This window comes from Symphalangus syndactylus, chromosome 11 (genome assembly GCF_028878055.3).
Source record: "Symphalangus syndactylus isolate Jambi chromosome 11, NHGRI_mSymSyn1-v2.1_pri, whole genome shotgun sequence".
Classification (NCBI taxonomy): Eukaryota; Metazoa; Chordata; class Mammalia; order Primates; family Hylobatidae; genus Symphalangus; species Symphalangus syndactylus.
This window is the reverse complement of record NC_072433.2, coordinates 27,200,933-27,225,807: the sequence shown is the minus strand read 5'-3', so window position 1 is coordinate 27,225,807 and position 24,875 is coordinate 27,200,933. Positions and strand designations below refer to the sequence as shown.

The following is a 24,875-nucleotide window of genomic DNA, read 5'->3' as shown; positions in this document are numbered from 1 at the left end:
CCTGGGCTCAAGCAATCCACCTGCTTCTGCCTCCCAAAGTGCTAGGATTACAGGCTTGAGCCACTGCACCGGCCCTTTTTGTTTTTTTAATGAGGATATTAGAAATGTTAAATTACACCGTGGCTTGCACCTGTGGCTCAAATTATAGTCCTATAGGACAAGGTTAGTCCACACCCTCTATAAATTATCCCATCAAGCTTTCTCGGCTTCCTTCAAACCTAGGATGGAGGCCGTACCTCAACGTCTGTCGCGTTGGAGAAGAATTCCAGGCATGTCGTCTTCCCACTTGCAATATTGCCCTCGACACAGATCTGGCAAAAGACAAATGCACATTAGAGCCAGAACTCAAGCACCCAGGGGAACTTGAGGCATCAGGGAATGATGGCTAGGGAAAGGGCTCACGTGAACAGCATAATTGGTTCAGTCCAAGACTTTCACATGTAAACCAAAATCCCTCCTTGGGAAACTGGCAAGGTCCCACTGTTAGTAATAACAGATAAGCCGATCCTCCCCGAGTGGCAGGCTCATATGGTTCCCCCAGACCAGACCCTCCTTTACGTCAACTCCTAAACCATACACAGCTTGTCTGCCCAGCCCAGCTCTGCCCTTCCTTAGTTCAACCCCACAGACTATTAGATTTTAGGCCTAAGTGTCCTGACTCCTTAACGAGAGCTTAATCAATGGCTTTGAGGCTAGGAAACACATATATGTTATCTAAAATCAAATTCACTGCTTTACAGAAAAAAAAGCACTTGGTCACTGACTGGAAACTATTAGGAAAGGGGAGAAGAAAAAAAGAGCAAGGACTTTGTTAAGCACCTTGTCACAGGCCAAGCCCTGAGACAGGTAACACACCATTATCACATGTAACCTCACTGAACCTGAGAAGGGTAAGTCCTAAAATTTTTCACAGAAAAGAAAAATGAGGCTTGTAGAAGACAATAAAGCAAGGACAGCTTGAACCTAGACTCTGCTCACACTGACTGCACCTGGGAGGGAAAGGGGGTCATGGCACTAGTGGGAGGGGCCAGAAACAGCCTTCTGGGGTCTACCTATACCAAAGATCAAGGAGCATCCTAGAAGTAACTCATCTTAGGGAGAGAAGGTATTCCAGGCAGCGGTTCTCAGCTCTGGCTATATGCTAGGACCACCTGGGACCTTTTAAAAATCTCTACAGGGATGCCACAGCCCAGACCAATTACACCACAATCTCTGAGAGTGAGACTCAAGCTTCAGTAACTTTTGTTTTTTTTCTTTGAGACAAAGTTTCACTCTTGTTGCCCAGGCTGGAGCACAGCAGAGTGATCTCAGCTCACTGCAACCTCCGCCTCCTGGGTTCAAGCCATTCTCCTGCCTCAGCCTCCTGAGTAGCTGGGATTACAGGTGCCCACCACCACACCTGGCTAATTTTTTGTATTTTTAGTAGAGACATGGTTTCACTATGTTGGCCAGGCTGGTCTCAAACTCCCGACCTCAGGTGATCCACCCGCCTCAGCCTCCCAAAGTGCTGGGATTACAGGTGTGAGCCACCGCGCCCGGCCAAGCCTCAGTAACTTTTAAAGCTCTCCAGGAAATTTCAATGTGCAGGCAAGGTTGGGCACCACGAGGCTGGAGCAGAGCTTCTCCATGTCTAGTCCACAGATGCCTGCTTCAGATGCACCAGAGGAGCTGGTTAAACATGAGGTGGCACCAGGTAGCATCCAGACCCTCTAAATCAGACTCTAGGCTGGAGCCCTTGAACCTGTGGCCCAGTGATTCTGACCAAGCTCTCCTCAGCCAAGCACTGCTGATGACATAGGCCCAGTGGCTCTGGCTCCAGCAGATGGCCACAGGCAACGGGCAGCTCCAGTACATAAGAAGACAAACTGTCCCCTGAGAACACATGTTAGACATCCTCCAGGGGCACACACAGAGAGGGGCCCGACCTGCTGCACAGAGGTCTGTTCCTTTGCACTCGTGCTGGAAGCACCCAGAGAAACCTGGGCAACACAGGTAACTTGCCCAAGTGCCAGACTTGGCTAGGGAAGAATCAGAATTAGAATTCACATCCAGGCCCTTTCTCACGACTCCTGATGGAGCCTCAGTCACACCTCACATAAACACCAGGTCACAGTGGGCCGTCTCACCCCACCCCACTAAAGTCTCCCCAGCAACTAGAACTCTGTCAGCTGGCAGAGAAGGTTCCTCCTGCCTTGATCCTAACGGGTATCCAGGAGACACAAGGCCACTCTCCCATCCTGGGTCCCTCCCAGCCCACTCCTTTAGAGCCCCAAACTACAAAATGAACCCAAGGGAATGAACAAAAGGGCATGAAAAGACCCCATTAGGGCACTAATGGATTTAATTTTTTTATTGTTCTTTAAAGAAAACTTTTCCTCTTCCTAGATATATAGAAAGAGCTCAACCTAGACATCATTCTACAGAGCCTTTTTTCTTTCCTGTTCATTGCAAGCATTTTAACAGGTTGTTCAGATAAGCTCTTCTCCCAGAAACTTGTTCCTATTCCCAGCATGAAATCCTGAAGAGTTGGTGAATGTTAGGCCCTGAATGAGCTCAGCCAATCTGCCCTCCGGTTTAGAGCAGGCAACGCAGGAAGAATCTCACGAAGTTCCCCTGAAATGGAAGGGGGAACAGGAAGCAAGCAAAAGGAGTCTTTACATTTCTTTTTAAAGTGATGTCTAAAAATATTGTAAGGGAAGTGCATGCCCATTGAAGAAAATACAGAAAATCAAAAAGGAGAAACTATCACCCATAATCCCAATACTAGGAGATAAACCCCATGACGTGAGCATATTTCATGCCAAATATTATTTTCTATACAGTCCTCATCTTTGAGCACGTTTCAACTGCTTATTGAAGGCCTATGCTGTGCCAGGCACTGTGTACTCAGGACCTCGTTGCAACGGCCAAAGAGCTCATGAGTGTGTGGAGGAAAGCAACAGGAAACTGTGAAAAGGAGATGGTCCCCACGCTGTGGGAGCACATGGCCAGCCTGGCCCAACGCTCTGTGACTACGCTACAATTTATCTCCATTTTCCTCTGCTATGAGCCCTTGAGTCCAATTTTCCATGATTATAACTGAAACTGTGATGAGCCATCTATCCCTATTATAAGTAACAATATTTAATCTTTCCTAAAAATGGAAATTAAGCATTCTTGTGCTAAGAAATACATTCTCAGTGGCCAGACGCAGTGGCTCAGGCCTGTAATCCTAGCACTTTGGGAGGCCAAGGCAGGGGATCATTTGAGGTCAGGAGATCAAGACCAGCCTGGCCAACATGGTGAAACCCCGTCTCTACTAAAAACACAAAAACTAGCCAGGCTTGGTGGCAGATGCCTGTAATCCCAGCTACTGGGGAGGCTGAAGCAGGAGAATCGCTTGAGCCTGGGAGCTGGGAGGCAGAGGTTGTGGTGAGCCGATATCACACCACTGCACTCCAGTCTGGGTGACAGAGTGAGACCCTGTCTCCAAAAAAAAAAAAAAAAAAAGAAATACATTCTCACACACAAGAATGTATGTATGCATGAATATATGTATATGTTTATGAATATGCATATATGTATTTATCAGTTAGATTTCTCTGATCAAACCTTGAATATTACACAATCTCTAAAAGAAGAAAATAAAAATCACTCGTAAATCCCAGCAATCATTGTCATTTGGATGTTTAATTAGAACCCAGGGTTCCAGAGGCAAACTGGCTTGGGTGCCAAAGCCTCCACAGGAAGAAACCAAGTATCTTGTCTTATCAAAGACCCTGAGAAATCTGCAATCAAAAGAAACTTGCCCAAACCTCTAACAACTGGCAAGTGGATAAACAAAGAGCACTACAGCCACGCCATGAATACTACTCAGCTATACGAAAAAATGACATACTAATACCTGCTACAAGGCAGATGCACGTCAAAACATTATGCTAAGCAACCAGGAGCGGTGGCTCACGCCTCTAATCCCAGCACTTTGGGAGGCCTAGACAGGCGGATCACCTGAGGTTAGGAGTTCGAGATCAGCCAGGCCAACGTGGTGAAACCCTGTCTCTACTAAAAATACAAAAATTAGCTGCACGTGGTGGCACATGACTGTAATCCCAGCTACTTGGGAGGCTGAGGCAGGAAAATGGCTTGAACCTTGGTGGCGGAGGTTGCAGTGAGCCAAGATCATGCCATTGCACTCCAGCCTGGGCAACAGAGCGAGACTCCATCTCAAAAAAGAAAAAAAAAAATGTGCTAAGTGAAAGAAGCCAGATACAAAAGATCCCATGCTATATGTTCCATTTTATATGAAACGTCCAGAAAACGCAAATCCCTAGAGAGACAGGAAGTAGATTAGTGGTCACCTGGGGCCAGAAGAGACTGCAAATGGGCACGAGGTTTCTTTTTGGAGTAATGGAAATGTTATAAAATAAGATTGCACAGCCTGGGCAACATGTAGAAATCCCATCTCTACAACAAATACAAAAATTAGCCAGGCATGGTGGTATGTGCCTGTAGTCCCAGCTACTTGGGAGACTGATATGGGAGGATCACCCGAGCCCAGGAAGTCGAGGCTGCGGTAAGTCGTGATTGTGCCACTGCCCTCCAGCCTGGACAACAGAGCCAGACCTTGTCTCAAAAAATAAAAAATAAAAATAAAATAAAATAAAATTAGATTGTAGCGGTGTTTACTCTGTAGTGCTGTTTACTCTGTAAATTTACTAAAAAATCATTGAATTTTACATTTAAAATGGGTGAATTTTGTGGTATGCAAATTACAATAAAGCTGTTTTAAAAAGGAACCCAGCTGAATTTAACATTCAAATAACTAAGGGAAAACACTTTTACCCCATCACACCACAAACTCTCTCTTATGTGCTCCTTGTTAACCCCACAACTATCTCTTAACTAGACTGAGAATTTCGGCATTAATGTTTATAATATTTCTTTCCTGTTTGTTTCCTAAGGACAGTTTTTTTTTTCATTTGGGATCGTACTTCATATCTTTTGTTGGTTTTGTTATTTTTTTTCATCTTTTACATAACGAGTGCCTTCCCAGGTCACTAAATATATTTCAAAAACATGGTTTTTAATGGCTTTACATATTCCATTATATAAGATCTGTCACAAGTTATTGAACTCCCTATTTGATTTTTTTTTTTTTTTTTGAGAGAGGGTCTCGTTCTGTTGCCCAGGATGGAGTGCAGCGATGCAGTAACAGCTCACTGCAGCCTTGACCTCCCAGGCTCAAGCAACCCTCCCACCTCAGCCTCCCAAGTAGCTAGGACTACTGGTGCATACCACCATGCCCAGCTAATTTTTTGTATTTTTTGTAGAAACAGCATTTTGCCATGTTGCCCAGGCTAGTCTCAGACTCCTGAGCTCAAGCAATCCTCCCACCTTGGCCTCCCGAAATGCTGGGATTATAGGCATGAGCCATTAGGCATGGCCCTGTTGGATGTTAAGTACTGTCCAGTTATTTTATTAAAAAATTTTGTTGTGATACTCAATTATTTGATATTGTAAACTGTGCCATGTGATGGCTGCACCATCCACCCAGACACCTTTAACGCTCTGGACATCTCTCCTCATCCACCAACACCAGTCAACCAACCAGCAACTCCACTGGGCCCTGCTTTCCCACTCAGCTGCAGGCTCTGTGCCATCTCTAGTTTAGTTAAGGTCTCTCCCCTTCCAGTCTGGCCCAGCTGGGCCCTCCACTCATGGTCCCCCACATCGCTCCCTGAGAGGCAACCCAGATCGTGCTGGGTGGGAGTGAAGCCCTTCAGTGACTCTGGGTTTTAGGACTTATTCGCAGTCCCTCTGCACCTATCCCCCAGCCCTCCCCAGCTGCCTCTCTAAGGACTGGCCACAAGCCCAGGCCTGCAGGTTCTCTTTCTTCTGTGACTTGCACCTGTTCCAACACTCCTGCCTCAAACTCTCCTCTATCTCCCAGCAGGCAATAAGGCTTCCCAAAGCTCCTCTCAGTCATCAGCCCCCCTACTCACAGCCCCCATGCTCACTGCTGTTCTAGTTCCACCATTCTCCTAGTTACTGCTGTCTCCCCCATCAGACAGACCTCCCCCATCAGACAGACCGCAGACTCCCAAATGTCAGGGCTGTTTGATTGCCAGGTGCCCAGGTCCTAGCCCAGTGCATCCCACACAGGAGCTCACAGGACTTGAATGGTTACAAACAGTCCTGAGCCTGAATGCAGGCTCCATACCACTTTCTATGAACTAGCTATGTGTCTGGGGGCACATCCAAACCACACCCAAAAAACACAAAGAACAGGCCCAGCACACATCAATGCTAGCTCAATAATTAATAAATATCCAGGCACAGTGGCTCACACTTGTCATCACAGCTACTCAGGAGGCTGATGCCAGAGGATCACTTGAGCCCAGGAGTTGGAGGCCAGCCTGGGCAACACAGCAAGACCCCATCTCTTAAATATATAAACAAACAATAATACATTAATTACCATCCAGCTCAACTTTGCATTTCCCTCCCCTTCTATGGCACCCGCTGGCATATCCTTCTCCTAATTTCAACAAACTTCCACAAATCTCAAGCATTTCAATCCTCTCTATGTGATTTCACTACTTCTTCCCAAGAGCCCTCCATCACCCTGAGTACCCTGGCAGCCTGCCCACACTGTCTACCCTCTGCAGATCCCAGCCATGGTACTCCTGCCACCACATGCCAAGCCACCCCCTTCCCAGCCACAGGAGCTAGGGACTTTCGGTTCTTTTAAGGAATTAAGCCTTGGTTGGTGACCAAAATATCACTCCCTACCCCAGCCAACTAAAGCACCCAACATCCTCACGGACACCAACCTGACCCTTCTTTGACCTTCAACCTCACACTAGTCACAGCCCCAGTCCAGAGCCAGCATCTCGACGCCACCCTGATGACTGAACCCACATCTGTGAACCCTCATGGTTTCTCTCTGATCCCCTGCCCACCCACCAGTCTCAGCACTAGGGGGAAAGGGTGGTGGTCGACAGAGCTTCCCTCACATCTGAGCTGCCCAAACCAAGATAAAACTGACCTTCCCCACAACACAATGAGCGTCTTTCAAATCCTTTCACAATCATCCCTTAAGCTTTAACAGCCCAAATCTACCTGAAGGATACAAATACTTGTGTGCTCCTACCTGTGCAGACTCTGGGGAAAGATACAAGAAATTGGTAATGGAAGTGGCCTCCTGGGAGGGTGACAGACTTCCTTCTCCCTGGAGATCCTCTTGTATTTTTGCTTTTACTCTGGAATGTATTTTTGCTTTTTACTCTGCTTTTTTCTCTCTCCTCTTCAAAAAAATAAATAAAAATTATCCTAGAGCGTACACATAAAAGAGGGACTTACCACTGATTTTTGCTCTTTTTCCTGTTCTTTATCTACAAAAGAAAGGAAATCAGTTTTTAAACTCACTTTTAAATAACTCTCCTCTGCCCTAATTTGCTACATGACCACAAAAACACTAATGTTTATGCTCACTCCCGGCCTAAAAATATTTTCCATTTTGGGCGCCCTCCGAGGTTGGAGGCGCGCACCACCGTCTCGCCTACGTGCCACCCTGGGCTGCAGCTGCGGCTGCGTGGGCCCCCAGTGTGCTCGAGTTCTTTCACTTAGTACATTATACTTTGCATTTTCCACGTTATTTATTTAGATCTTCACAGACCGGATGTTAAGCAAGTGGAAAGGCAGAGCAGCCTCCACTCGGGGTGCACGGGGAAGAGGGGGCGGCGGGCGTGGGTTTGGGCCTGGGACCAGGCCTGGGACCCAGGTGTTCCTCTAGGCCCAGGGCGGGCATGGCTGCCCATCCGCCCCACAGGTGGTTCTGAGGCGCCTCTCAACAGCCATATGGCGGACACCAGAACCCAGGTATAAGAGTGACCCGTTTCTGAGTGGGTCCCCACTCCCAGGGAGGGCAGCAGAGCGCCGGGGGCGTAACCCCCTCCCCCACGCTGGCACCAGTGTGAGGAGAATCGGCTTAAGGCAGCTCCCAGTCCCCGTCGCCCCCAAGGTCGAAAGAATCGGGGCAGGAAATGGGTCGGGGGACCCGAGTTTGGGCCGGAATGTTCAGAGCGTGTCCGTCCTGCTTTTTAAAGCCCCTCTCCCCATCCCATAACAAAAGCCGGGCGCAGAACCCCATCACCCCCCGCGCTCGCTGCGGTCTCGCTCCCGGGTAACGGCCGATGGCCGCCCCGCCCCCGCCGCAGCCGGGGAGGAAACCCCGCGTCTCGGAGGAGGCGCTTCGGGCTCGGGCGGGTTCCGGATGCCGAGGGGCCCGGAGTAGGTGGGCGCATAGGGGCTCCTGGGAGGCGGGACCAAGACGCGCGTTACCCGGAGGCCAGGCCCCGCGCTGCACCCTCCGCGGCCCGGGGCCTGAGGCCGGGCTCCCGGGGCTTCCCGGCCCAAAGCAGCGCAGAGCCCGGGCGGCCCAGCCCCGCAGCGGCCGCAGCAGCATAGCCGGGCGAGCGGATCCAGAGGCCAAAGCTTCCTTCCTGTGCGAGTCGGCGCGGGCGACTGCTGGTCCAGCCCTTGCGCGCCGCCTGGATCCCGGCGCCTGGCCCTTAAAGAGACCCGGTCGCATTTCATCTTCTCAGCGAGAGGAGAAATACTCGAAGGGAGAGGTTCCCCGCTGGCAGCCAGAAGCCTTCCCACTGCTAGGACGCTGGCAGAACGCACCCATAACTTGGCAACAGTCGGAGGATGGATGGCAAATAATACCAGCGACTGACGGGTTAATTAATTATTGCAGATTACTTAATTGAACACCTTCTGTAATCAGACACCTGGCACACACTCATGATGTCACTTATTCCTCCCAACAACCCTGGAAATAGATATTGTCTCTCCCATTCTCCGAGCTTGTCCTCAGAGAATTAGGTAACTTGTTCAAAATGGTCAGAAGCAACAGATACAACTCCTTGCTCTACTCTCTCCCCCCTTCTCACTACTGCACTTGACTAGTCTTTTTAAAACATAAATTTTTTGGCCAGGCACGATGGCTCACGCCTGTAATCCCAGCAGTTTGGGAGGCCGAGGAAGGCGGATCACCTGAGGCCAGAAGTTCGAGACCAGCCTTGGCCAATATGGCGAAACCCCATCTCTACTAAAAATGCAAAAATTAGCTGGGTGTGGTGGGGGGGCACCTGTAATCCCAGCTACTCATGAGGCTGAGGCAGGAAAATCGCTTGAACCTGGGAGGCGGAGATTGCAATGAGCCGAGATCGCTGCACTGCACTCCAGCCTGAGCAACAGAGGGACACTTCGTCCCCCCCAAAAAAAAAAAAAATTTTTTTTTTAATGATCAGAAGCGGCTGGGCACGGTGGCTCGGGCCTGTAATCCCAGCACTTTCGGAGGCCGAGGAGGGCAGATCACTTGAGGTCATGAGTTCAAGACCAGCCTGACCAACATGGCCAAACACTGTCTCTACTAAAAATACAAAAATTAGCCGGGCATGGTAGCGCACGCCTGTAATCCCAGCTACTCAGGAGGCTGAGGCACGAGAATCGGTTGAGTCTGGGAGGCGAAGGTTGCAGTGAGCTGAGATCATGGCCACTGCAATCCAGCCTGGGCGACAGAGTGAGACTATGTCTCAAAAAAAAAAAAAAAAAAAAATCAGAAGCATTCATTAACGGGTGAAGCTAGAATTCCAGCCCATTTCTCTTGCTTTGCAGCTGGAGCTCTTTCCTCTGAACTTTGACAGTTCCAGCGTCTAGACTCTAAACGTACTAGATCCCTCCAGAGGATGCAACCAAATATTCCGACTGTACAGACAAGTAGGGGCTAGGGAGGAAGCATGTAAATTCCATCATACTCAGCAAAAATTCAGCCCAGATGTGGAGTCACAGCGTATTAGAATTCAGCAGGCCCAGGGCCAGTAACTGGAGCTGTTGCCAACCTTGACTCTGAAGGTTCCAGTGCTTGCTTGGAGGGGTTTCTCACCTCTCCCAGGAAGGCATGATGCTGGCAGTCACCACTAGGCAGGGAGAAGGAAGTCATTTGCCTCTAGGTCTGTTGCACCATCTTGTGCTTCCTGCATATCTGCCACACACCTAGCAAGTGTGCTTTCCGTAAATAAACTTCAGGATTAAGGCCATTTTTGTGAGTGATTTGTGATGAAGCTGTTGGAGGTAACTGCCGATCAGATTTAAAGGAATGAAATGGACTGAAGCTGAGATGGGCAGGATCCAAACAGATCTGAATGAACTAGGGTGATGGCCAAATTATCCAAGATAGAATTTAAATCACATAAAAGGAGCGACATATACTTCCCATCCCTAAAAAGGAATGCCCCAAGACGGTGGAGCTCTGGCTTCATGGCAGCACTTGAGAAAACATGAATCGAAGTATCTGAAGGGGCTCAGGCTGTTCCACGATAGAACTAGTACCAGTGGGAGGCGAAAGTAAAAATATGCAGAACAAGTCCAGACTGTGATGCCCTGTGGGCTTGGATAGGACCTGAGGCTGCACACATTGTGCACCAACTACGTGCCAGAACCTGGGCCCTGCAGGGAGAGAAGCAGACCAGTCCCTGCTTTTGTGGAATTTGTATCTTTATTATATATATCAGCTAGCAATAAACGCTGAGAAGTGATGGTGGCTGCTCTAGACGGGATGACCAAGAGAGATCCCCTTTAAGGAGGTGATATTCACAATGCCCAAGGTGTTGGGAAATGGGGCCGCCATTTCTACACCTCCCTCCCTCTCCTCTGCTCCCAACTCTGGGAGGACTTCCCGACAGGAAGACTTCTCAGGAGAGCTGGAGTGCTGCCGTCATTAACGCCAGGCCAGAACACGGCGGGCTAACAGGGCGCTGGCCGGCGTGCCCACCTCTAGGTCTGCTAATATGTACCCAGCTCTAGGTCCGCTAATGCGCTACGCGATAACTGAAAGAGAGGACAAGCCAGAACGGACGGCCGAGAGATCCCGTGGGGGCGCATGCGCGCGAGCGACCGCGGCGCCTTGCGCATGCGCGCAAGAGAGCGGGAAGCCGAGCTGGGCGAGAAGTCGAGGAGGGAGGAGGGCGGTGCTCCGCCGCGGTGGCGGTTGCTGTCGCTTCGCAGAACCTACTCGGGCAGCCTGCTGAGAAGAGTTGAAGGGAAGTGCGGCTGCTGGGTCTGCAGACGCGATGGATAACGTGCAGCCGAAAATAAAACATCGCCCCTTCTGCTTCAGTGTGAAAGGCCACGTGAAGATGCTGAGGCTGGTGAGGCCGGGCCGCGGAGGGAGGGAGGCTGATGAAGCTGCTCGGGGGCGGGAGATGTGGGTATGAAGTGCAAAGCTGAACGCCCTGGTTGCTTTTCAACCTCGCTTTGATCAAGATTGAAAGGCAAGGCATGGCCTCGTGGGGGAAGAAGGAGAGAGATACGGCACTGTCCTCCCCGTAGGAGGGTTTAGGGACACACTCATTCATGAAAACCAGAGAGGGCGGGGCGCCGTGGCGCACACCTGTGGTCCCATCACTTTGGGAGGCTGGGACGGGAGGATCGCTTGAGCCCAGGAGTTTGAGGCTGCAGTGAACGGTGATCGCACCACTGCACACACGCCTATGCGACAGAGAGGCCCTGCCTCTAAAAAAAAAAAAAAAAAACCTTTTTTTTTTTTTTTAATTAAAAATCGGATCTACCCAAATGGTCTACATTTGGACCCACAAACCGGGTACCTAGGTTACCAGGCGAGACAACTGCAGTTATACCTCTCAGAAGCCCACAAGATTTGAAAGAAAAAAAAAGCCTCAGGGGTTTCGGTGAATGTTGTGTGGACTTCTATAAGACAGACGTTTGATGTGACTGAGTTCAAGTCTGATACAGCCCAGAACCAGGACAAGGAGAGAACTGCTCGTTTCTAGGAGCAGACTTCCTACCGGGAGCAAGGCAGTCGCTTCTGAACAGGTTTGGAGAAAGTTGATCATTTGGAGAGAAGTGACCTAGCTAGTTAGAGAAGTGGAAACTATCCTAGTTGAAGGAATCTATTCTAGAAACTCATCATTGAAGGAATTCACAGAGAAACCTTACAGGGAAGGAAAAAAATAAATCGTTTTAAGTTTTAAAGAGTTGACATGGGAGAGGCGAAATGGAGATAGTTCAAAGTTACAAGGAAAACATTTCCAATTAATGTGAGGAGGAATCTTATATTGGGAGAGCTGCCAAAACTAAGTGGCCACTTGGGAAGGCAGTACCTTCCTAGACAAAAGTACCAGGCATAAGTGAGCACTTGGTGAGGATGTTATAAAGGAGACTCAAACTTAAGGTGAGTGAGTTGAACAAAGTGCATATAAGATCCTTCCCACACCAAAAGTCTGTGATTGTGAGAAGTAGCTTTCATATCATGTAAGTTGAGATACATAAGAGGTTTAGAAAACCACTCTGGAGTTGAGGGAAGGAGAGATAACTTTTGATTGGGAGTAAATACTCAGGGCAAAAGTGACCAGAAGGTCTGGGATCTTGAACACTGAAAAAGGAAAGATCTTGAACACTGAAGGGGGAACCATGTTCTGTGAGAATGGTTAGTTTTTGACATATTAATTCCCTCAACAAACCATTTGAATACTTAATATGGTCCAAACTCTGGGCTAGGAGCTGGAACAGCAAAGATGAACCAGGACAAAAATCCCTGACTCATGGAGTTCTTCAGTTTAATTATGAAACAGACACATTAGCAGATAGTTAAGATGTGATAAGGTGGAGATAGAACACAGAAGTGAGGCGTCTAACCAAGGAGAGGTGTCAGAAAAAAACTCTTCCTAGAGCAATCTAGGGTTGGATCTAAGAGCTGCCTGAGTAAAGGCATGGAGGCAAAAAATAGCACAATTGATGCAGAGAAATATAAGAAGTTGAGTGTTACCTCATTTATTCAACAAATAATCTGTGTAATGCCTGTCATGTGCCAGGCACTGTTGCAGGCTCTTGAAAAATACTAGTGAAAAAAAAAACAAAGATCCCTGCCCGCGTGGAGTACACATATTGGGATGGGAGGGCAGGGGAGGCAAACACAATACATTTTAGTATTCTAGAAGGTGGTATGTGCAATGGAACAAGAGAAAAGTAAAAGCCAGGTAAGGGAGTGTAAGGCGGGGAAGGAGTTGCAGAGAAAAGTTGCAGTAATGAATAGAATCCTAGGCTTTGTTGAGATGACATCTGATCAAAGATTTGAGTGAGATGAGGGAGTTAGCTATGAGAATACCTGGAAGAAGAGTGTTTGAAGCAGAGAAAATCCAGTGCAGTGGCCTTATGGCAGGAATGTGTGGGAAGGCATCAAGAAAGAGCAAGGAAACCAGCGTAACTGGACTGGGGTGAGTGAGTGAAGATGAGGAAGGTTTTAAGTAAAGTATATGATCTGACTTACATTTTAAAAGTATACTAGGCCAGGCCCGGTGGCTCACCCTGTAATCCCAGCACTTTAGGAGGCCAAGGCAGGCAGATCATTTGAAGTCAGGAGTTCCAGCAGCCTGACCAACATGGTGAAACCCCATCTCTACTAAAAATACAAAAAAAATTAGCCAGGCGTGGTGGCACATGCCTGTAATCTCAGCTACTCGGGAGGCTAAGGCAGGAGAATCACTGGAACCAGGGAGACAGGGGTTGAGATAAGCCGAAATCACCCCACTGCACTCCAGCCTGGGTGACAAAGTGAGACTCCGTCTCAAAAACAAACAAACAAAAATATACTAGCTGCTATGTTAACAGTAGATTGGTAGGGAAGGACAGAAGGGGATTGCTTCAGGGGCAAAGGTAAAACCAAGGAGACCAATTGCAGTAATCTGGGCAAGAGATGATGATGGTGGCTGGTGGTAGCAGAGCAGGTAATAAGAAGTAGCCACATTTGGGATATAATATTTTGAAAGTAGCACCAACAAGATTTGCCAATGAGCCAGATGTGGGGAAAAAGAAAGAGGAGTCCAAGACAGCTTCTAAAGTTTTTGGTCTAAGCAACTGGAAGGATGGAGTCGCCATCCACTGAGATGAGACAGCCTATTGATAAAGCAAATGTGAAAAAAGGATCAGGAGTTTGATTCATGTGGATAAACTGTGAAGCAAGTCTTTTCTCAAGAAGTAGACAGGAGCCAAATTGTGGAAGATCTTGCAAACATGGTGAGAAGCAGGCTCTAAAGACCCTGGAGAGCCATTGAAGAATTGTAAATAGATGAAGAAATGCGTAAACAAATTTGCATGTTAGAAATTTCGTCATGGGCCGGGTGCGGTGGCTCACACCTGTAATCCTAGCACTTTGGGAGGCCGAGGCGGGTGGATCACAAGGTCAGGAGATCGAGACCACAGTGAAACCCCGTCTCTACTAAAGATACAAAAAATTAGCCGGGCGCGGTGGCGGGCGCCTGTAGTCCCAGCTACTCCGGAGGCTGAGACAGGAGAATGGCGGGAACCCGGGAGGCGGAGCTTGCAGTGAGCCGAGATCACGCCACTGCACTCCAGCCTGGGCGACAGAGCGAGACTCCGTCTCAAAAAAAAAAAAGAAATTTCGTCATGATAGTTCATGGAAAAGATGCTGAAAGGCAGTAGTTGTAAGGATGAAGAGGAGGGAGTGCCCAAAATGTTTAGGCATTAAGTCAGTAGGACCCGATTATTGATCAGTTGAGGAATGGGTAGGAACAGTGATCTTAGGTTCCTGACATGGGTGATAAGGTAGATTGTGCTACCACCAGTTGAGGTTGTGAATCCAGGAGGAAGGGGCAGGATTTCGGTTTTAGACATGGTGAATTGAGATTCCTGTAGGTTATCCAGATAGGGATTCTAAATGGCTACTTGGTGTGAAATGTGGAGAATGGACCTGGGTTAGAGACCCAGACTCATTGAGTGGAATGAGAATGACAGCATTTTACAGGGGAGAATAAAAGGAGAAGAACCCACCAAGAGAGAACAGTCGCAGAGGTTTAAAATCTCGGAGAAGTGACATGGGAGCCAAAAGAAAACAGTAGTAGGGGAAGGATAGCCAATGGCAATAACGTCATAGGGGTCCACTAGGATAAGGAATGAAAAATATTCATTATAAAACAGCAGCTCAAAGTACTGGAAAAAAAGCAAAAAGCATTCATTAAATTTAGTATTTCTGAAATCACTGATGTTAGCAAAAGCAATATCCATAGAGTGGTAATGTCTGAGATATTATTGGTGAGATATGTAAAAGATAACTGGAAACAAAGGCCAGGAGCCTAGGAAAGATGTAAGAGCTGTAAATATAAATCACAGGAGAACACAGTTTGACAGAAACCATAGAAAGGTTTAAGGAAATGGAGTAATCACCAGTGCAAATTACCATGATGCAAAAAGGTTACAGAGGATAGGGACTGAAAAAGTGGCCCTTCATTTCATAATCTGTGGGCTGAAGACCTTGGTCCAATAGAGTAATTGGAGTAGTTTGAGATGATGTGTTGCTAATAGTAATTATATTATAAAGAATGAAGTTACTTAGTAACTAGTTATTTGTAATCAAACTGACCAATTTACAAGTTTAAAAGAAGGGCATATTTATGCTAATAAAGTAATTGGAAGAATTATGAATAAGTAACCTATATGGACTTAAAATGAGTATGTATATGTTACCAGCTGAGAGGATATTTTAAAAGTCTAGCCAGGGAAGACTCTTGACCAAATCATTTACCAAAAACACAGAGCTTTGGAGAGAACTTTATTTCCTAAGAACATTGACAGAACTCCCTTGGGACCCACCAGCTATTTTTTTCACTTAACATTGCCATATTCTGTATCTTCATTTGGAAATGAAGAAATTTCAGAGTTTTTTGTTTTTGTTTTTGTTTTTTTTCACTTAAAATAGCATAGATTCTGATTGCATTGTTTAGGTGGAAGTGTATAAAATACGGTACTTTGGTAATAAAGCTATTAAACATCAGAATTGTTTTTCTTTGACAATTTTTTTTTGTTTTTGTTTTTGAAACAGGGTCTGGCTCTGTCACCCAGGCTGGAGTGCAGTGGCGCAATCTCAGCTCACTGCAACCCCCGCATCCTGGGTTCAAGCGAGTCTCCTGCCTCAGCCACCCGAGTAGCTGGGATTACAGGCGCCTGCTACCACACCTGGATAATTTTTGTATTTTTAGTAGAGACAAGGTTTCACCATGTTGGCCAGGCTGGTCTCAAACTCCTGACCTCAAGCGATCTGCCTGCCTTGGCCTCCCAAAGTGCTGGGATTACAGGCATGAGCCACCGCGCCCGCCCTGACAATTTGTTTTGAACCTTGCTCCTCAGTATTTTTCATGGCAACATTCTAAGTTTAAATCTGACAGTAGACTCCAGATTGTTAAGAATTAAGGAGTGATAAATGGATGGTAAGAAATTATAGACAGCCAGTATACAGATTTTTGAAGAAGCGTAACAACAGTAGAAAACAGAACAAGGGTTTCTGTGGGGAGCAGGATAAAAGGAAGGAGTATGTGTGTGTGTATTTAAAAGAAGATGACTGAGATGTTTCTAGGATGATGAGAAAAGGAGCTAGCAGAGGACAGATTGAAAGTACAAGAGGGAACGGAGGTACCTGGTGGAAAAAGATCAAGAGCACTGATATGGGAAGTGATGGTGTCAGAAGCACAAGAGGAATAATTAATTAGACTTAAAACAGAGAGGAATACCCAGTCCTCTAAAGGACAAAGAGAAATCAATATCCATACACTTTAGCCATGGCTGTTTTATATGTGTGTGTGTGTGTATGTAGAAACCCCAGTATCTGGTTATTTTTGTTTATTTGGAGATGAGGTCTCATTATGTTGCCCAGGCTGGTCCTGAACTCCTAGCCTCAAGCGATCCTCCTACCTCAGCCTCCCAAAATGCTGAGATTACAGGCATGACCCACTGTGCCCAGCCTATTATTTTAGAAATTGTCATTTTTACAGTTTAAATTTGTATTCAATTGTCACTGAATAAATCATGGGTTTTTTTCTTCTAGGCACTAACTGTGACATCTATGACCTTTTTTATCATCGCACAAGCCCCTGAACCATATATTGTTATCACTGGATTTGAAGTCACCGTTATCTTATTTTTCATACTTTTATATATACTCAGACTTGATCGATTAATGAAGTGGTTATTTTGGCCTTTGCTTGTAAGTGTTCAGTTTCATCCTTAAATTTTACTTTTTCCTACCATAGTGAGATATTCTAATGAACTCTGTTTTTTGCTTCTCTTAAACCTTTAAGGTAATCTCTGTTAGGCTTAGGAAGGAGGAGCTCTACACATTGCTAATGTGCCCTGTATTGCCTTGGGAGAGGGTCTCAAGGATGCAGGGCAGCCACAGAGCATAAGTTCTCTGTGCACCATCTATCAGTAGATGCGGCTGACGCTTCTGTTAGAATTCACTTGGATAGATCTTCTAAAGAAATTTAAATTTAGGACCATGTTAATAAAATTATAGTGCATTCTTAATCTTTATTACCTATTTGAATGCATGTTAATATGGCCTCAAAATTGGAATAGAGATGGAGACAGATACACAAGTGTCTATCCCTGCACATCCTTCGTCACTAAATGAAAAATCAAACTAATTGGGGACGCTAAAGTACAATGTTATCTCACTTGAAAATATCTGTAGTTATTACTAAATAATGTTAGCACCTCTTATATTTCATAGTATATAGACTGCAACCTGCCATACTCACATCATTACGAATAACTGCCCAGTGGAATGCCCAGATGGTTCTGAAAACTGTCAAATTGGGCAGATTGAAGTTATTCGTTAAGATGTATGCAGCCCTTCAGCCTGGACTAGAAGCTGATTCTAAGAAAAACTGAGTGACTTCTCCTCTTTCCTCTTGCAAGTCTCATTCCCAGCATCCTGTCTCCGTAGGTCTCCCTCCTAAATCCCCCTGCTGCCCTTCTCCTCTTTGGCTGGACTGATTGCTGCCATGTCTTCCTCAGCTCCACTGGTCTCATCCTCTTGGATGCCACAGTGCTAATATCCAAGCTGATAATTCCTATTAACAAGAAAAGACTTTAGAGCTATTCTTAAACCATAAGCATGCCTTTAAATGGTACCTTCTGGAACCACCTTCAAGGCCAGTGGCAAGCATTCCAGGCAAATCATAAGCTTTTTAAAAGTCCTAAAAGGGAAAAGCTGGGAAGTAGGATCTTCATAGCACCTCTCCTCTCAAAACTACTTGATGTACACTTCAGAGCTGGACTTGGTTGGAGGGAGGTCTAGGAGAAGAGATTACAAAGTCTTCCTCAGTTGGCCCTCATTTAGTGGCAGAAAGGGTTAAACTAAATTGTTCTAAAGATTTCTTCAAGAAGATAATGAACACTGGTCCACATCCTCTTGTATAGTTGCTCTTCACACTCTGCTTCTCTAGAGTTTAATAAAACTAACACATTTTAGCCTTTCTTTTTTTCCAAACATAATTCCTTGGAGTTTCTAACATGTCCCAGTAACAAACTTGGAGCCGGGAGTGTAACAGAATACACTGAGAGAGAATAGCTTATGTGTAGCACACTGAAAGGAATAGTCCCCAAACCTCTAAGGATCAAACTTTACTGATACTGTATCTCTTAGAAATGGGGTGTTATATGGGTAACTAAGTTTTTGCTCCGTTACGAAACCCAGAATCCTTTCTGATCTTGATCTATTGAAATTATTTATTCAGCAAATGTTAAGTATTTGCTAATCCTAGATTCTGTAATTGGTTCTTTGTAAGACAAAACAAAAACCTTGTACCTCAGAAGCTTTAAATGCACCCAGGAAGCAACACAGAGAATAGGTGCTGTGATAGATATACACCTAGGATGGCGTGGATGCAACCCAGCAAGGGAAAGGGACCAAATCACAGTAGCCTGTGAAGAAAAACTGCCCAAACTGAGGGCCGAAGGATGAAACGTAGTTAGCAGATGACTGATACAGGGAAGGGAAAGTGCTTTTCTGCTAGAAAAGCAGCAGCATATGTGAGGGTCTAGGTGGAGAAAGAGCATGACCCTCCAGGACCTGCAGGTGTATCTGAATGGTTGGGTATTGAGTTGTGAACAGCCGGGGCAAGAGTGAGGTTTGTGACAACAGGGTCAGGGCATACAAGGGTTTGTGTGCTCTGGACTTTAACCCAAAAGCTATTGGGAGTTTTTGGAGGTTTTTAAATAGGAGAGTGGCATGATCAGATGATCAGCCTCCATGTCTTGAGAGGATACTGAGAGAGGAAGAATATGTTTAAGGAAAGGTGCAGGAGAGCAGTATGTAATGAGTTTAGCTTGATAAATACTAGATTTTAGTTACTTATGGGATATTCATATGGAGATGTTCAGAAATGGTGTGAAACTTAAGAGGAGCTAGAGCTGCAGCTTTAGGAATCATCACCTTGTGATGTTAACTGAGCTCGGACTGGCCAAAATAGTTCAGAGAGAGTGTAGAGAGAGTTGAAGGTAAAACTGGGAAACGCCAACATATGAGATGAGGAGTGGCCAGAAAAGGCAGGAGAGCACGAAAGTGTGACTGGTGTCACCAAAGCCAAGACGGGAATACATTTCAAGAAGAATGGACACATTTAAACAGAAAGATAAGTATACACACACACACACACACACACACACACACTTTCTCTCTCTCTCTCTCTCTCTCTGCCCCCTGGTGACCTTTTCCAGAGGAGTTTGCCTCCAGTGGGCAAGTGACAGGAAAGTTGTGGGACTGAGCAGGCAAGGAAGGAGACAACTAGAGGGGTCATCTCTGAATTGAGGAAATATGGCCAGGGACAAATAAAAGTAATGAATAGAGTGAGGTCCCTGCAGAGTGGAATTGGAGCCAGAGCACAGGTGGAGAAGTTGCCTGGGGATCTTACCTGAAGTGTAGGACACAGAGATGGCTGACTGTTCCAATTAATCTGTAGGTGGGGAAAAGGTAACTTATAAGTACTTCCATCTGCTAGCCACTGCCTTTGCTAACTAGGAGAGGGCTTGGTCATCTCCATTCAAATTGTCCCAAAGTTGTTGTCCCTGATAACAGTCTGTAGAGCAGGCCTTCTCTGATTGTTCCCCCCAAGAGCCCCAAATGACAGAAAACACAAAAAACCAGTCAACCCGTGGCTTTGAGGAGGTATCTAAGCATAGGCTCAGAATTCCTTTGAAATCCCTATTTTTGTAATTAAGTTTACATTCTACTCTGTGGCATATAGATGTTTCATTTTTAATATAAAAGAAATGGTCTAAATTACTCTTGAGGATCATTGGTGTTCCAGGGCAGGCATATCTTTTTTTTTCCCCTGTGGTTCTCTGCGCTCCCTAGAACACCGCTTTGATCCAAAGCCATCTATAAACACTTGCCCAGATTGCTCACAGGAGGCAGGCTGCCTGTCTGAAGTAGGAGTGTGGTCTGGTGCCTTTTGAAGCAGAGCAAATATCCAACACAGAAGAGAGTTAACCTAGAATAGCTGTCTCAGTATCTCCTACAAATGAGAACTTTTTTCTTCCTAAGTATATCTGATCTTGCCCTACCCCCATTGAACCTGTTCCTACTTTCTTTCTAATAACTGCTTTTCTAAATTACCAGGGTTTTGCAGTTTGCTATTTGTGTTATTCCTTCCTGCCTGTGGTTATCTGCAAACATACATAAACCTTTCTCAACTAGACAGTTTACCTTTCCCACGCTACTCATCCATTTTAAAAATGTAAAATTGCACTTCTTGACGTCACAGTTAAGAATGAAACTAATTTTTACTTTGTAAAAGTATTAAGTGAATGAGCTATATCATCAGCAATAATAACATAATTGGTCATCCATTGCATAGAGATGTCTGTGGGGGTTTCCTGAAAATTACCACTTTCTCTTAAGTATGTGCTATTTTAAGTTTTATTAATTGCCTTTTTTTTTTTTTTTTTTTGAGACAGAGTCTCGCTCTGTCACCCAGGCTGGAATGCAGTGGTGCAATCTTGGCTCACTGCAATCTCCATCACCTGGCTTCAAGCAATTCTCCTGCCTCAGCCTCCCAAGTAGCTGGGACTGCAGGCGCTCACCACCATGCCTGGCTAATTTTTGTATTTTTAATAAAGACCGAGTTTCACCATGTTGGCAAGGCTGGTCTTGAACTCATGACCTCAGGTGATCCACCCGCCTCAGCCTCCCAAAGTGTTGGGATTACAGACATGAACCACAGCGCCCAGCATTAATTGCATTTACTAACTTAAAGTTTGATATACAATGTAGACTACTCTGCATTTTCTTATGTTATTAAAAATGAGCATTTTTACTTCCCATGGCACCTCTTCTACCTTAAACTTTCTACATAATGCATAATCTACTTTATTTCCTAATCATGTGAGTTTTCCCTTCAACTACATTTATGTTAAGTAAAAAAGAAATAAAAAGCTTTTTAAGTAAATGATTGGCATATTACAGGTAAAAGAAAACCACTAGGTGTCATTATAGACCAGTACTATCTAGGTATCATTTTACAGTGACATTTTGGTTTCCTGAAAGATAGATGCTAAATAAATTTGTTTAATAAAATGAAACTTTCAAAATATTTAGGAAGCTGACTCCTTTTGTTGAAACAGAGTCTCACTCTGTTGCCCGGGCTATAGTGCAGTGGTGTGATCTCAGTTCACTGCAACCTCTGCCTCCCACGTTCAAGCAATTTTTGTGCCTCAGCCTCCCAAGTAGCTGGGATTACAGGCATGCACCACCATGCCTGGCTAATTTTTGGTTTTTTTAGTAGAGACAGGGTTTCACCATTTCGGCCAGGCTGGTCTCAAACTCCAGGCTTCAGGTGATCTGTCCGCCTCCCAAAGTGCTGGGATTACAGGCGGGAGCCAGTGCATTTCGCCTGCTGCCTTTTTTTTTTTTTTTTTTTTTTTTTTTAGCATTGCTTGGTAGTCTTCATGTAAGGCTCAGCTTTGTTGTGTGTTTTTAGGATATTATCAACTCACTGGTAACAACAGTATTCATGCTCATCGTATCTGTGTTGGCACTGATACCAGAAACCACAACATTGACAGTTGGTGGAGGGGTAAGTGGAAGTCTTTCTGCTTTCTTTCTTCAGGTTTTATCAGAATGCAAATTTATTTGGAAAACAGATGTAAGAATAGAAAGCTGTACTATATTCATCCTTGAGGTTCCTAGGCCAATATACAGTGCCTAGTGGCTTAATATTTTTGTCTGTGAATGCTTGCCCTGATTAACATGAAGGAGTATGATTTTATACTAGAAGCAGAATTAACCCAATAAAGAGGTTCCTACAGATTTCTTATAGATACATAGGGCTAGACTAGACTGACAAAAGCTACTGGAATCAGTTACAACACTTAGCTCTGAGAAACCTGATGTCAAGCAAAACAAAACAAAAAGATGGATGAGTTTCATAGCTCTCCCTTTTATAGAAAAGGATACATACCATTCGTTAAGATGAGACAGACTGTTTTGAGCTCAGTTATTTCTTGTTCAGATCCTTCAGATCGAATATAATAGATGATGTCCTTGCGGTAAGAGAACATTGGCAGGGCACCTTGCAACTAAAGGATCATTTTGAACCCTACCTGAAGAGAAGCAGGTCAATTCCATCAGACTTCATCCTAGAAAGCAAGCCAGAATATCACTCAAGTAATTTAGTTATAGTTCTATCTTGTATTCTTCTAAGATTTCTCATACAAGGTTCAAAATCATTTAGCTTTTCTAGGTTCTGACCTAGAGAATTGGATTAGAAAGTTCTTAGATAAATCTTCCTACTTCCATGTTCTTTCATAGTATGGGTCACTTAGGAGAACTCTCAGCCATATATGTCAGAACCCATGATTTTCATCTCCCTTAAGCCCTGAGCAACTTCATGAGGAGTCAGAATTATTCTAGAAATGAGATAGCTCTGTATCAATTTCCCCCAGTTGTTGTTGAAGATAATACTCATCTTTCTACTATGAAGAAGGAAGGACCAGGCATAGGATTTACTTTCATTCACTTTTTTACTCATTCATTCATTTACTCATTTCTTAAGTGTACTTTGACAGGGGCTGACAACATAAAGAGTGCTATTCAGTATAGTAACCATAGTTGCTAGCCACATGGGGCTACTGAGCACTGGAAATGTGGCTAGTCTGAATCAAGATCAGCTGTAAGTATAAAAATACACATTTAATTTCAAAGATTTATTACCCCCAACAAGGAATATAGAATATTTTGTTAATAACTTTGTTGATTACATGTTAAATGATAATATTTTAGATATACTGAGCTAAATATATTAAAATCTATGACTTATTTTTTTTTTTTTTTCTGAGACAGAGTCTCTCTCTGTCGCCCAGGCTGGATGGAATGCAGTGGTGCGATCTCAGCTCACTGCAGGCTCCGCCTCCTGGGTTCACACCATTCCCCTGCCTCAGCCTCCCAAGTAGCTGGGACTACAGGCACCCGCCACCACACCTGGCTAATTTTTTGTATTTTTAGTAGAGACGGAGTTTCACCTTGTTAACCAGGATGGTCTCGATCTTCCAACGTCGTGATCCGCCTGCCTCGGTCTCCCAAAGTGCTGGGATTACAGGTGTGAGCCACCGCGCCCGGCCGATTTATTTTTTTCTTTACATTTATAATGTGGCTGTTAAAAAATCTTTAATTATGTGGCTATGTTACATTGGTGACTCACATTATGCTGCTTTCAGACAGCACTGACTAGAGTGTGAGCCCCGTCCTCAAGTTGCTTAGAGCCTAACACAGGAGACACAAGTGGAAATTGCTGTATATAAGCTGTTGACAGGGAGCTGCAGGGTGCAGAAAAGAGGAAACTACCTCTCTGGCAGTGGAATTGCTATTTGCTGAGAATAAAGGAGAAAAAAGGGAAAAGGTTCCAGGTAGAGGAGCCAATATTGTACAGAGTACTAGTCATGAAAAGATTGGTAGAAGGTATTCAGTGTGGTGAGAACCTAGGAGGCAGTGGCTTGAGACTCTGGGTGGAAAAGGAGACTGTGAGAGCCATGTCTGGAGCCAGGAAGCCAAACTTCCTGACCACTGGAAGAAGCTGACCAAACAGCATGCAAGGAATGACATCTCCGTCTCCCACCCCCGGCACCAGCTCTCAGATAGCCATCAGAGTGTCTGAAGGCCCCCATGTGTTCTTATTTATTGTTTTTATCTAATTTTACTTTCTTAAGGCCTATTTAGAATCTCACCCCTTAAGCAGATGTAGCCTAGCCTTTGAGAGTTCACTTTGGATCATCTTATTAACTCCAGTTTTCTGGATCTACAGTCCCCATGATTTAATATTGAGCTGGTGTTAACTTTGACCTTCTGTAGAGTTTGTCAGTAGAGAAGTCAGAGTTGAACACTGGGGTTAGAAATATTAATAACTAAATATCCTCAGTAGGGCTTAAAAGAATACATGCAAGAGCAGGTCAAGAGATAAAAGCAAACAAGTATGGATTTCAGAGCCCACACTGCTTCATTATTTTTCTGCTCACTTAAATTATCTTTTCTCTTTCTATAGGCAAGTATTTAGAAAACTTAGCAATGAGGAGAATAAGATGATCTCTGAAGTCTCTCCATGTTGGTATTAGATGAAGCACAGGGAGCAATCCGAGTACCCTAGCAAGAGAGGAATCTGGTGGGCAGACCACTTAAAACTTGTGTGAATGACAGAGTGGGAACCATGGTTAGGGCAGTGACGCGTGTCTTTCTTTCCAGGTGTTTGCACTTGTGACAGCAGTATGCTGTCTTGCCGACGGGGCCCTTATTTACCGGAAGCTTCTATTCAATCCCAGCGGTCCTTACCAGAAAAAGCCTGTGCATGAAAAAAAAGAAGTTTTGTAATTTTATATTACTTTTTAGTTTGATACTAAGTATTAAACATATTTCTGTATTCTTCCACATATTTTCTGCAGTTATTTTAACTCAGTATAGGAGCTGGAGGAAGAGATTTCCGAACTCTGTGCCCCGCGCAGAGCACTATTGTAACTTCCAAGGGAGCGCT

General features: G+C 45.2%; 2 protein-coding genes across 18 annotated transcripts in view; one reads left to right on the top strand and one right to left on the bottom strand.

The window, feature by feature from the left end:
* Nucleotides 1-23,466, bottom strand: part of TK2 (thymidine kinase 2) — a 54,942-nt gene extending 31,476 nt beyond the window's left edge. For 2 of the 12 annotated variants that reach the window (XM_055299397.2, XM_055299400.1), the window contains exons 1-4: nt 8,644-8,671; nt 7,533-7,535; nt 7,342-7,373; nt 237-311 (exon numbers count right to left, since the gene is read on the bottom strand). In XM_055299397.2, the coding sequence (XP_055155372.1) occupies nt 237-311; nt 7,342-7,373; nt 7,533-7,535; nt 8,644-8,671 (138 nt within the window). The other 10 variants (XM_055299391.2, XM_055299392.2, XM_055299395.2 and 7 more) reach the window with 9 other exon arrangements.
* CKLF (chemokine like factor) lies at nt 10,515-24,772 on the top strand. Of its 6 annotated transcripts, XM_055299417.2 has the most exons (5): nt 10,931-11,195; nt 16,901-17,059; nt 21,837-21,932; nt 23,363-23,453; nt 24,590-24,772. In XM_055299417.2, exons 1-5 carry the CDS (start codon nt 11,118-11,120, stop codon nt 24,694-24,696), a joined length of 531 nt encoding a protein of 176 aa, XP_055155392.1. In that variant the 5' UTR covers nt 10,931-11,117; the 3' UTR covers nt 24,697-24,772. The 6 variants fall into 6 exon arrangements, with proteins under 6 accessions (XP_055155397.1, XP_055155392.1, XP_055155395.1 ...); XM_055299419.2 differs by lacking the exon at nt 23,363-23,453 and having other exon boundaries at nt 10,948-11,195; XM_063611809.1 differs by lacking the exon at nt 23,363-23,453 and having other exon boundaries at nt 10,949-11,195; nt 24,393-24,772.
* The last annotated feature ends 103 nt before the right edge of the window (nt 24,773-24,875 follow it).